At 38.7% G+C, this 14,180-nt stretch overlaps 2 protein-coding genes across 2 annotated transcripts; one reads left to right on the top strand and one right to left on the bottom strand.

Moving 5' to 3' along the window:
* Positions 1–6,092: 6,092 nt before the first annotated feature.
* On the bottom strand, positions 6,093–6,998 carry LOC145799641 (uncharacterized). The gene has a single exon (XM_082889243.1). The coding sequence runs from the start codon at positions 6,996–6,998 to the stop codon at positions 6,093–6,095; it is 906 nt and encodes a 301-aa protein (XP_082745369.1).
* A 6,130-nt stretch (positions 6,999–13,128) lies between these two features.
* On the top strand, positions 13,129–13,689 carry LOC114291034 (uncharacterized). Its single transcript, XM_028235027.2, has one exon. It carries the CDS (start codon positions 13,129–13,131, stop codon positions 13,687–13,689), a length of 561 nt encoding a protein of 186 aa, XP_028090828.2.
* The last annotated feature ends 491 nt before the right edge of the window (positions 13,690–14,180 follow it).

Genomic DNA, 14,180 nt, shown 5'->3' with positions numbered 1-14,180 from the left:
AAAGAGTCCAATTCGGCAAATCATTTTGGAAAATCAGATTTTAAATCAAATATTGCCAAAACTAGACTACTTTGCCAGATTATAGAGTCACCATCTATATATTTTATTTTGAGAAATTTAGGAAACCCTGACTCGTGCCAAAAGCCACGTGTCCGTCATCACCAAAGTTGCCTCGGCTCAAGAACTTGGGTTGGGTATAAGAGGGGAAGGTCATAACATGAGCACCTCCGCTCGCCCGATCAAAGATTAGCCTCTACTAAACATGATATGTTGTTTTAAAAACAGATGTGTTCTTATTCCAGTTATTAGCTAACTTTACTATGTGATGTGCACGACATACAAGTATAGACTCAATCACAAGAATTGGAACAAAACAACTCATGTTTGTGTTTGAAAATGGTTTGAAAGTGCTACTTGCAAGTAGGCTAAAGCGCGGATTTGCCACCCTCAAGTGGGCTTTAAAACATGATTTTGCCACTTCGCAAAGTGGGCTTTAAAACTCACATTTGATGAATTATCCCAATTTAGGCAATCAAGCCTTCACCCACAGGCATTCATGCAGTTAATCACTTAAGCAAATAGCCTCATGGCAAGCACGCTAACATGGCAACACTCACACTCATGCAAGTATACTAAAGCGTAAAACTTATAGTGTACTCCGAGCCAAAACAAAAGCTAGTTAGAAAGAATGCATGATCCTAACTATACAAGTTGCCTAATGCAACACATGCAATAATGCAACTAAATAGGGTCGGCTATCTAAGATGGTATATGAATGCGACAATTTTATACATTTATTCAAATAGGTATTGAAATACAATGCAGTTTGAATGATGCACCGAGCCTCGGTGCACGCAAGACAAATGAATGATGCACGCATGCGAGCATAAGGTATGCTAATTGAAAATGTCCCTAATCTAACCATCGAAAGTAGTTACATAAAAGGGAGAAAGAAGTGGGGCTGGAAGACATGCATAGACGCACGCGCACTTATTACAACATTACGCCCTCGCGAAGGAGGGACCTAATGAATAAGCTAAGCTACACTAAGCTACGCTAATTATTACAAACCAACTAATTAACTATTCTAGCTAATTAATTACAACACAATTGAAATTAAATAACTAGCTAATCTAAGCTAATGTATATTACAAAATGAACTAAGCTAAATTAATTACAACACATGTAATTAGCTACAACTAGCAAATAAAGCAGTAAAGATGGCCTCGCGGGCAAGGGAGGCATGCATGCTCGGTTGTGTCCTCCTGAAAATCCACCACCTTGCCTCTAGATGCCTCTGTTTGCACATCTTTGGACCTCTGAAAATTGTGCCAACCTCCAGATTGCTTATGTTTGATCTCAAGAACATACTGAGGGATGATCGGCTAGAAATGGTGGCCATCGGCCAGTATTGGAGGCTGGTCGGTTGGCTTGGGTGGCCGATTGGCTAGGACATGTGGCCGGTCGGCCACTGCTTCCCTGAAATTCCTCCTTTTGCTGCAACGAGAGCAAACAGAGGCATGACAGTGTATTTGCAAGGAAATATATGTACTGCCACCCTCCTTATCATGTCTCAAGCTCAAAGGAGTGTGGTACTTGGCTCTCAAGCCACCAACCAAGCATTTTCAATGCATAGTGGCCAAAGAATCAAGCTTGTACAAGCTTAGTGAATGCATACATAAGATTCAAAGAGCCTCCACCCTATCATGCATGATCAAGGGTGTCGGCGACCAAGAAGCGTGACACGTTTCATCACTTTGAGTATGAAACGTCTTGCATTTCTTGTGTTTAGATTAACGTCCGATCCAAACAAATGTAATGCAACACAAAAATGCTTATCTTTCATGTTTTACTTTACTCAATTCTTGTTTACACATTTTAGCATACCAATAAGTCCTTTAACCGATTAAGTCCAATGTGAAAGTCCTCTAATGAGAGGGGTCAACCAAAAGGGTGGTTTAGGACATGAGAGAGATTATGCCTTTAACTAGGAGGAACCCTCAAAAGAAGGTTAAAGCCATTTGGGCACAAACCCTACCTCATGCTTAAGCACAAACTTAAGGCCAAACAACCCTCAAAACAAATCAAAAATGAAGAAATGAGGGAGGTGGCAGAAATTTCAGTGCTGAAATGGCATGACAAGTAATGCTACAACATGCAAGCAACACATGCACAACATGTTAGGGGCTAAAACATTGAAATTAGTGAAGGACACAACACTAGAGGCATGCAATACAAAGCTCAAAAGGGACCAACAGTCCAAAACAGTCCTAAAACACCCTAAATAGAGTTCTAAAACATGCCTGAAATAAGCTAAGAATAGCTATATTAAGAGGCCAAAACAATAGCACATGCTAGGCAATTTAGCATAATTGCACTACAAGCATACAAAGCAAAGCTCATGTGATCAAACCAACTCAAAACAAAGCTTAATCATGCCAAATTAGTAGCAAAAACATGCTGGAATTGAAGCACAAGTGGCAAGAAAAACATGCTCGCATATTGGCTCGCAAGCAAGGCATAAAGCACAACTCTCAAAAGCAATGAAAGAGTGGAATATGTGAGAATGGGACAGTGATATATGCTCTAAAATCACATGTAAAATGATGCTATATCATGCAAATAACTCAAGCAAAGCATGCTTGGGGCCTTAAAACACAAAGCTAGTAAAGGCTATTTACACTATAGCTATACAAAACAAAGCACATATGTCCAAGTCCACTCAAAACAGAGCTTAATCATGCTAAATCAGTAGCAAAAACATGCCGAGATAGAGTCCCAAAAGGGTAGAAAAACATGCTCACCTCTTAGGCCATCCCTCCCATTTTGGTCCTCAAAACCAACTTTCTACCACTGAAATTCCTTTGGAATTCAGTGGTCTTAAGGCCAAAAAAGATGGACTCAAAAGCCTTAAAAAGATGGCTCAAAAGGCTTTACAAGCCAAAGAGCAAGGCGGGGGGGGGGGGGGAACCACCCCCTAGCTAAACAAGACTCAAACCACCATTTTAAAACCATAAAAATAGAGGTTTTTAGAGGTTAAAACCAACCTCAAAGTAGCATGCAAAGGTGGTGAAACAAGTGTGCAAAGATAAGCTTGAAAGGGGTAAGTGTTTACTTTTGAAGCACAGTAGCAAAATAGCCACTTTCTTGGGTTCAAACAACCTTTTAACAGCTCAAATTAGGCTCCAAGGGACCTCAGCCCAAAGATATGCAACTTTGATGAAGGATGTCTAGGCAAACTAGAAGTGTTTTTCTACTTCTATGCACAAAAGGGCAAGAGAGAGAGAACTCTAGAGAGAGAGGCAGAGATTTTGCTCACAAAATTGTAGAGAGAGAGAGAGATTTTAGAGAGAGAGGCTCCCAAACTTTGTAACCCCCCAATATATGAGATATGGCCTTCATATATAGCAAAAATGAGAGCCTTGGTCAAAATATCTGATTATAGAGACAGCTGGATCATTTGGAAGACAGTTGGAGCAAAATATCTTCAAATTCTGAGCTTTCTGGACATTTCTGGCCGACCGGCCATCTTGGTGGCCAACCTGCTACTTTTTTGCCCGACCAGCTACTAATTTTGGCCAATAAGGGTCACTTTTGGCCGACCTATGGCCGGCAAGCTCCAATTGTGGCCTGCACCCTCCTACAGAGGCCGACAGCAAAAACTAGTCCTTGTCCTTGACTTCAACCAGGCATAACTCCTTCATCTAGGCTCCTTTTCAGGTCATTCTTGAGCCTAAACTGTAGCCCCAGAAGTCTTCTTTCCAATGGTGCAGGATAACATCAAAATTCCAAGTGTCCTAAGAGATATCCCTCTTTTAGTGAAGACTGCTCAGTTTCGGTCTGATCGGATTGATGCCTAACTTCAACCAGCCATATCTCCCTCATCTGGCCTTGGCTTTAGGAGATTCTTAAGTGCAAAATGAAGCCCCAGAAGTCCACTTTCCAACGGTAGTGGTCTCATAGCTGAAATCCAAGTGTACAAATGGATAGGCCCGATTTAGCGAGAGCTGCTTGACTCTCTCTTAACAATTCATGCCCAACTTCTCTCCCAACTTGCTTTCTTCTCTCCTCTCCTCTTTTCTTCAAATTCAAACCCCTAACCAAGATGCTTTGAAATATTTTTCAAAAATTTCACCTCTCTTTCATTCATTTCCACTTTGCCCTTGCTCGGTTTACCGAAAAGTGCAACATTTTAACGAAATACGAGTCTCGGAACATCGTAGGAACTTTTTTCAAAAATGTTTTGAAAGAGAGGGTTTTAAGGTCTAAAATATTTTTGGTCAAAATCATTTTGGTCCAAAAATGGGGTGTGAGGTTAGGATTTAGAGCTCTCTTTGCCGAAGAAATCGAACCTTTGCACTGCACACCTTTCATCACCAAGTAAACAATTAGTAGCGCCCAAGTCTTAAGGGCAGTAAAAAAATGGGGTGTACAGCATCTAACAATTTTAACACCTTTTTTTTTTTACTACCTCTTTCATATTGAGATTAAGCCTCTGTTGCATTTCACGAGAAGATTTGGCATCCTTCTCTAGATGTATAGGATGCATGCACACAGAGGAATCTATCCCTCTCAAATCAGCCACCAACCACCCTATAGCACTTCAATGTGCCACGAGAACACTCATTAATTGATTTTCTTGCTCTACAATTAAGTCAGATGCAATTATGACTGGTAAAGTGTCCTGAGGCCCTAAAAATGCATACTTAGGTGTGGCTGGGATTGGCTTCAACTCAAGTGTAGGCGGTGTGACTAAGGATGGTACGGCGGGATCTCTTTAGTCTTGGTTTTCATTCAATCTCATCAACAATCTTTTTCAGAAATTCATCTTCTAGCAATTTTTTTTTTAAAACTTTTTCAATGATTGCTGGCTATGCAGAAATGACAGCTAAAATTCGACCATGTTCATGTAAGACAATCTCAATTTTATTTCTTCCCAGCTCATACAACAATTCCTTATGATCGGTGAGCAAACATGCCAAATTCCCAATTGCCTTTCTACTTAAAGCATCTATAACTATATTTGCCTTTCGCGGATGGTAAAAAATATGCAAGTCATAGTCTTTAATCAGTTCCAACCATCTTCTTTATCTCATATTCAGTTCTTTCTGAGTGAAGAAATATTTCAGACTCTTGTGGTCCTTGTACACTTCACAAGTTGTTCCATACATATAATGGTGCTAGATTTTCAGTGCGAACACTACAGGTGCAAGTTCAAGGTCATGGGTCGGATAATTCTTCTCGTGAGGTCGAAGTTGTCGAGAAACATAGGCAACTACCTTACCGTTTTGCATTAGCACACACCCCAATCCTTTATGTGAAACATCACTATAGATTTGGAATCCATCTGGAGTCACTAATCTAGTTTTCAATTCTTGGAAGGCAGACTCTCTTTGGTCATTCCAATCAAACGGTGCATTTTCTGTGTTATATGAGTCAATGGCATAGAAAGTTTAGAGAAGTATTTCACAAGTCTTCTGTATTAACTGGCAAGCCCTAGAATGCTTTTAACTTTTGTCACAGTAGTCGGTCTTGGCTAATTCAAAATAGCTTCTATTTTCTATGGATCAACTGATATACCAACTTTGTTGATTACATGTCCCAGAAAAGTCACACATTCAAGCCAAAATTCACATTTGGACAGTTTGGTGTACAATTTTTTTTCTCTCAAGGTTTGCAATGCGGCTCTCAAATGATTTTCATTCTCTTCCCTGCTTTTAGAATAAATCAGTCTATTATCAATAAACATAACAAAAAATTCATCCAAATTTGGTTTGAAAACCCTATTCATTAGGTCCATGAAGGCGGCAGGTGCGTTGGTTACCCCAAACGGCATTACCAAAAATTCATAGTGCCCCGTATCTAGTTTGGTATGCAATTTTCTCTATGTCTTCTGCCTTAACTTTTAACTGGTGATACCCGGACCTAAGGTCAATTATAGAAAATACTTGGGCTCCTTCGAGTTGATCAATCAAGTCATCTATTCGGGGTAGTGGATATTTGTTCTTCACAGTTACTTTGTTCAATTCTTTATAATCTATACGTAACCTTAAGGTTCCGTCCTTCTTCTTGACAAACAAAATTGAAGCACCCTAAGGTGAAGTGCTCAGCCGAATAAACTTCTTGTCTAATAGTTCTTGAAGTTGAATTTTGAATTCTTTCAATTCAGAGGTTGACATTCGGTATGGGGTTTTGAAAATTGGTTGTGTTCCGGGTACCACTTCAATAGTAAATTCGATTTCCCTATTAATCAAATCACCGGGTAGGTCATTTGGAAACACATCGGGAAATTCATTGACTACAAGAATGTTCTCTACATTAGTGCTATATGTGGGCACAGTCAATACACAACACAAATAACCCCGACACCCATTTTTCAATAGTTTATTAGCTTTCATTGAAGAGATCAAATACGGGGGAGGAAGTACCCCATTCCTAGCAAACACAAACTCAGGCACTCCCAGTGGCCAAAACGCAATAGATTTAGCAACACAATCAATAATAGCATGATACTTGGTCAACCAATCCATACCCAAGATGCAATCAAAATGATCAACAACTATAGGCCTCAAGTCAACATATAACAATACATCACCAATCATAATGTCACACGCAGGATATACATATGCACACAATGTAGAATCCCCAGATGGTGTTGATATAGATAACAAATAATTCATTCGTTCTAGAGGTCTAGTTAGTTTTCGTGAGAAAGCATGTGACACAAACGAGTGGGTAGAATCTATCAAAACATATGCATATTGGGTACAGATAAGAAGTATACTTGACACCACAGACTCGGTGTTCTGGATATCACCAGGTACAAGTGCGAATACAGAACCTTGCCTTAAGGTTTCTTTCGCAGTGTTAGCTCTCGTATTTGTTCTTGGTGCAGAAGCGGATCTGGCTGAACTTGTGGCAAGGCGGTTGGCATTTTCGAACCCGATCGGACAATCTTTCATCATGTGGGCCACACCGAAAACAAGCACCCGTTGCATGGTAACATACACCCTTATGCTTCCTTCCACACTCTGAACATGCAGGTGCAAATCCACTACTTTGACTTGAACTACTAGTCGATCCCGTATTTTGCTTCTTGTTCATCGAGAATGAACGACCCTTTCTGAAATTGAACCCAGATCTTTTGCCTCTCAATTTGATTTTTGGAGCTTTGTTCTGTTTCATTGCTACCAAGTTAGCTTTAGTCATTAAAGCTCGGCCAAGCACATCCATACACATAGGCAATTTTAACACACCAATCTGATCAAATACATTCAGGTTAAGGCCTTCTTCAAACTTTTGAGCTTTCTTATAGTATAAATCTACCATGTGTGGAGCAAATCGGGCTAACTCAGTAAATTTGGCTTCATATTCAGCTACAAACATGTTGCCTTGCTTCAATTGTTCGAATTCTGACGCTTTTCTGTCTTAGAAGCACTAAGGGAAATACTTCTCATAAAAGATTTCTTTGAATTGACTCCATGTCATAGCCATATTGTTGTTTCGTATCAACATCCACTAATGTTGAGCTTCTTTTTTCAGAGTGTAGGTTACTAGAAAAACCTTTTAAGTTTCAGAGCACGAAAATACTTCAAATAATTTCTCCATTTCTAGCATCCACGTTTTATCCTTCAATGGTTTAATGCCACCCAGAAATGTCAGTGGTTTCATTTTGTTGAATGTGTAAGTCAAACTGATAATGTCATTGTTCATTGACTCAAATTGTACCGGAAAAGGTGGACAAGATAATGGTTGTTGTCTTTGTTTTTGTCTTAGGGATTCGGTTAAGGCCTCAAGCATTCTTTCCATTCGGTCCATTCGAGCATCGGAGGACTCAGTTACATCATCACTTCTTGTTCTCTCCATTTTCTATAAGTAAACAAACGATAATAAAAATAGGCAAATAAATCTTTTCACAATGTTCATAGTGTTCAGTTTCATTCATTTCATGTTACACATATTCAGATATGTTCACATGATTAATACACACACTCATACATGCTGATGCAATGTCCCTATTTCTTTTCTAGAACATCCTATAGCTCATGTGGACTAGTGTGTGGTATAACATGTGCTCTGATGCCACTCTATCACAACCTAAACCCACCCCTATTGGTTTAGCATCGTAACCGGCCAGTAATCCTGGGATTATCGAAGGCCTTTGAAATAGATTAGCAAAATAAAGGGGCTAGCAGAAGCAAATAATAATATACAATGTCCATAGAGCTATGCAGACGTATATGGGATAGAAATTTTAAACTTATATACATATACGTGATGTCATATATATACACTAATCCATCGTCACCTTCATATACAGATTAAACAAAATGGGACTTAGCCCAATATACAGAGTATGAAAAAGCTTGTTTGGACATAAACAAAACAAAATGAAAATCTTAAACTTAATTCACAAATTCGACCACTCGAAGTATTTCGGGAACCTCCTCGAAAGGTACATAGGTTGGTTTACACAAAATAGATCCGGGCAGCAATTTAGGCCTGATCACGTGCCTGATCATCTACATATATAAATAATATAGTGAGCTGGGGCCTAGTAAATAATAACAGAGTAAAGGTTTTATGAATGATGTCCATAATAGATTCAGAAATCAGAATTCAGAATTCAGATTAGAAACAGATTCATATACATATTCAGATTTTGCATATAGCTATATGTGGTACATCCAATGACACTAACAAATGACTCATGATTACATGAGATAGTACATATGACCCATAAAGGGACCAGATAACCCATAAAAGGGACATATACAAAGCAGACATACGGTTATGCATAACCAACCCTGGTACCAGGTACAGATAACAAATATCACGTGATGGTAAGAATGCCACAAATATATTTCAGAAAATTGGACATTCATTCATGAATTACAAAATAGCATTTCAAAAAATAGATCATATCATATCAGTCGGAAAATACTTATAGTCAAACATAGCTTTATAGAGTTATTACTTACAGGTGGCTCCAAACGCAGAACAAACGAATTAGACAGATTTGATGGTCTATGACGCGTGACCTACACAAATACATAACAGATACTCATTGAACACACATCTCACAGATGCTTAACTTAACATTCTTCTTTCTTAGTGTGTGTTTCTAACTCTTATCCTCATTATTGCGTCTTAATTATAGCTTAGGAATGCCTATGATGCAATGACGATGTCAAAATATACTTGAAAGCACTTTGCCAAATTTTGGAAAAATAGGGCGGTTCGTTCGAGCAACAGCTCGAGCGCAACTTCTGTCGCTCGAGCGGACCCCTTGGTCTGCAAAAGTACTGAGAGCTCTCATTTTACGCTCTAGCCAACTTTTGGTCGTTCAATACAAGACTGAAAACAAATGGTGCCTACTTGAGCGCAGCTTTTGCTGCTCAAGCTAAGGTTCATGTTTGCAAAGCTTCTGGGAGCTTGTATTCTTCGCTCAAGCGAAGCTTTCACCGCTTGAGCGAAGAGTGCGAATTCTGGAATTTCTCTATTGCTCTCCAAGCTTTCAAAACTCATTTAATGCAACAGAAACACACTCTTTTGGGCCCAAAACTTAAGGAAAACACTTGTGCCTCATAATTAATCATGAATTGAAAACCATTTTGCAAAATTAAGTCCAAAAGCATTGTCAATTTTCCAAAATTAAACTTGAAATTATACATATATTACATGCATGTATTGACATAAATTCAAAACTTCCAAAACATGTAGAAATGAAGTGTTTTCATGTAAAATCATGGCGAGCCCTCAAAATTTAGCAACAGTATACACTTGCATGTAAGAATTTGTGGAAAATGAAACTTAAAAGCTATGTATTATGCATGCAATGCATGAATGATCTTCCATTCCATAATTTTAGTCTAATTAAAGTGTGTAATCACTAAATTCCCTTGAATCTCATGCAAATGTTTCTATACAACTCATGAATTCTTCTCCTACAATGAATAAGCACAAGAATTATGGATTATGATCTTACCTAGAGTTCAAATTCAAGATGTAAAAGCTTAATTCTCTTTGTTTCTTCCCAAATCTCTTTTTCTTTCAATGTTGGCTTCAAACTCTCTCTTCTCTCTCTCTTTCTCTCCCCTTAAGTTTGTATGCTCAAGAGGATGAAGAAGTGTAAGTGTAAGGATGATTCTAGAGTTCCATTAGCCTTATATAGGTTAGATTAAATTAAGTTAATTAAGTGTAATTTATTCTAATTATTTCGTTCCAAATCAAATTTCAATTAAGCATACCATAAAATTCTAAAAATTCCAAATAACACATTGGCCAAGTCAATTTCATGTTCGAATGCTAACAAGGCCTTAAATTTGCATACCGAAACAGAATTTTCGATAGATATTTCTACAATGAACAAATATAAACACAAAACATGCACTTAATGCACAACTAACTCATAATTTCATCTTTGTTACTTACTAGGCATTCTTAATCATGGTTTATTAGTTAATCACGGATCGGGGTTATTACATCAAATTAAATATTTTCTATGCAAAATTGTTTGTTTTGAATTTTTCATAAATATTGTTTATTTTAGGTTGAGATTATTGCCATGGATCATTTAAAAATCTCTTTTTATTCGAAAATCACTATTTTTGGAAAGGGATTTTTAGCTGTAACTCCTTCATAAAGCCTGTTTTTCTTGAAAAAGGACAAACTCTAATATTTTGGCTCATAAACTCCTCCAAAATAAAGAAATCTTGTAAGAAGGTCAAAAAATTTTAGATTTATATTTTGTGTGACTAATTTACCCTTCACACACACACACACACACACACACACACACTCTCTCTCTCTCTCTCTCTCTATCTATCTATCTCTCTATCTTTCTCTTCATTCTCTTCCAGAGTCTGTCTCAACTTTCTTTCTCTCTCTCTCACTCTCTCTCTATCTCTCTATTTTTCTCTTCATTCTCTTCCTCTGTCTGTCTCAACTTTCTCTCTCTCTCTCTCTCTCTCTCAGCTCTTTTTATTTCTATCTCTCTCTAAGAGCTCTCTCTACTATCACCACCACCACCACTACCACTATCCACGACTACGACCACTGCCGTTTCCACCACCTCCACCATCTCCACCATCACAGTCTCAACCACCGGCTTTGTTCGTCACCACCTCCACCACTACCACCAACGCCATTCAATGCCACTATACCACCAGCAAGCACCATCATCATCTTTCATCTCCAAGACCATAGATCTGAGATTGACGACCTCATATTTGAGATCTATAATCTCAAATCTATATTCTCTCTCTCTCTTTCTCTTTGTCTCCTCATAATACTCTGTTTTCAGACAACAAAATTTTACTTTGGTTTAAACAAGATTTGAGGCAATATATGTGCTCTCTCTATCTTTCTATTTCTCTATCTTTTTTCCCTCTCTCTCTCTCTCTTTCTCTCTCTCTCTATATATATATATAAATTTTTATTTTACTGCATTTTTTTGTTATTATCAGTTTGAATATTGAATTTGAGATCTCAAATGAAAATGTTATTTTAGTACGTTCAGTTAACGTCACCAATTCAATGTTTTGACTGATTTCTCATTTAATAGCTATATGAATAATGATAATAATTATAGTAATTGTTACTCCATGTGTTATATATTTGAGCTTTCCATCTCATTTGTTTGTGAATATTGGTTGCATGGAAGGTGGTAGAAAAGAGGTGGTAAATAGTGTACAGGTTTAGGTAGAGAGTCAGTTTTGAGGATAATGTATTAATGTGTTGTTGTGGTACCCACGTAGGGAGTTAAGGTGCCCAATTGCCCTATCTTGAGCTTATCGCCAAACGAATGTAGGAAAAATGTTTTAGGGTGTCCACTGGTCGTGTCGTATAATAGTCGACAAAAGTAGAAAAATGGATGATTTTAGGTGCCCACCACTTGCCGTATTAATAGCCGGCAAATGTGGGGATAGTTTTAGTTATTAATCCATACGTATATGTAGGATGGGACTCCTACGAGGGATGCATGGCATATTTACCCCCCTCTTTGGTGTTGAGAAGAGTTTTCTAGGGAATGGAAATGCATCTCTTTTCTTACTCCTATTACTTTTGAAGTTAAACTTTTCATTGTGTTGGGTTGTGATAGTGCCATGTAAATTGTTCAAATAACTAGATACTCTGTTAAATGTATCTCTACTAGGCATATAGCTCATCCCTATCTAACATTTCAGGAATTGATGAAGTACCACCTCCTCCGTGAAATGAAGCATACTCATTTGGTTTTGATTGGAGTGCCAAGGCTCATGGATGCATAGATATGGAAGCTTAGGGCTTGTGTGTTTGGGACCATGAGTCCATCATTGTTATAACAAGGACAAGCCTTGAACTTTTGTAAGCCATTAAGGCAATTTCTTTTGTTTATCCTCTAATTTGTTGAACTTTGTCATTTATGTGAATTGTATTTAATATGTCAAATACAAAATTGTAACTGCAAGCCATAGTTCAATAAGAAAGAGGATCTTTTGATGTGGATTATGTATTGATGGATGTTGTGTCATTAAATAATTTGAGGACGTTACAATTTGGTATCAAAGCTAGCCGGGTTTGAATACCTTGGGCTCTTGGGAAGTGACGTATGTCACCATAGGTTTAATAGTCTAGGATGGGACGCTTACGTGCTTTGCATGCTCAATGTGTTTATGTGGTTATGTGGGTATGGGGTTAAGCTTCTAGGATATGACTAGTGTCCATTGCATTCATTGAAATCCATTTGGAAAGGCACCTGATCAATGCATTTTCCACTTGGAGGTCCTTGAGCGCCATGGGACTAGTTGGTATCCTAGGAGAGTGACTCGTATGTGCTCTATGTGACTATGTGTTTATGTGATTTTCCTTATGTAGAAGTAGATACATGCATAAGCATATGTCTAAACTGTGTGTAGTGTATTAGATCTTTAGCGGAGTATTTAATTATGAGAGGTGAGTCTTGAATTTAATTTTATCTCTATTCCTTATAGGATGTCTGGGCGTGTTAGAGGCCGTGGCAGACCTCGTTGGGAAGGCCGAAATATTCTAACCCAACCAGAGATCCCTCCACAAGAAGAATGATTGGGTTAGAACAATGTAGTTGCTCCATCGGCCTAAGATGCAATGGGGGCTTTGGCCTAGGAGATGGTAGGGGCTCTTAGAGAGTCCATGGAAATACTGAGAGCCGAGCAAGCAGCTAGGATAGTCGAAAGAGAAACTCAAGCCTCCTCTTTGAAAAATGAATTCTTTCGTTCAAATCCTGCCAAGCTCAGTGGTGGGCCTAACCTTATGAAAGCTGATGAGTGGTTGGAGCAAATTGCCAAATCATTTGAGATTTTGGATATTTGTGAGGATGAGTTACAGGTAGCGTTAGCAACTTACCAATTGAAAGGAGAGATCGTGCAATGGTGGAAATATGTCAAAAATCATGATGAACACACTTGGGAGGCACTCACGCACGCCTTACAAGAGAAATTTCTCCCTTCTACTGCTAGGGAACGATTGACGAGACAATTTGAAGAACTATTGCAGCTCGATACACTTGTGGCAGAGTTTGAAGCCACATTTACAAGCTTATCCTGCTTTGCACCTGAGTTGGTAGCAGCTGAAGAACGCCGATGCTTAGAATTTGAGCAGAGGTTGAGACCAAAAATTTTAATGAAGGTAGTGGGTAATATGATTAGGGATTATGACCGACTTGTGTAAGCCGCTACTCATGTAAAAATCGTGGTGGAGGCGGAGGAAGCTAGACAAAGATCCAAGAGGCTGGGGTATCAGGAGTTTAGAGGCAATTCGGGGTCTTCAAAAAAGACTAGGAGTTCATCGTCCTATCAGTCATCACCATAACAAGTTAAGTTTTCCGATTCAATGACGATTGGTAGTTTAGGGAAGACGGGTCAAACTGGTGGTGCTTGTTTTATATGTGGCCAACTGGATCATAAAGCTTCAAAGTGTGGTATGAGAGTAGGGGCTCAAACACAATTAGCTCGTTCTCATATCCCACCCCAACCTAGGGCCCAAACACCGTCTTGTTAGTAGTGCGGTCAACCAGGGCATTTAAAGAAGTTTTGTCCACAGCAAGCAGGGTCAGCCGGAGTATCAGGATCTCGCTAGTCAGGAGGTTTTCAGACGGACCAAGGGCAAAAACAGTCTCATCAACCAGCCCAATAAGGTCAGTCATCTAGGGCAGTACACGG

Source organism: Camellia sinensis, chromosome 9, assembly GCF_055761805.1.
Source record: "Camellia sinensis isolate YWXY chromosome 9, ASM5576180v1, whole genome shotgun sequence".
Taxonomy (NCBI): Eukaryota; Viridiplantae; Streptophyta; class Magnoliopsida; order Ericales; family Theaceae; genus Camellia; species Camellia sinensis.
This window is presented reverse-complemented; position numbering and strand designations above follow the sequence as displayed.

Coding starts and splice junctions, on each gene's coding strand:
- LOC114291034 (XM_028235027.2), top strand. CDS start 13,129: ATGGTAGGGGCTCTTAGAGAGTCCATGGAAATACTGAGAGCCGAGCAA.
- LOC145799641 (XM_082889243.1), bottom strand. CDS start 6,998: ATGCAACGGGTGCTTGTTTTCGGTGTGGCCCACATGATGAAAGATTGT.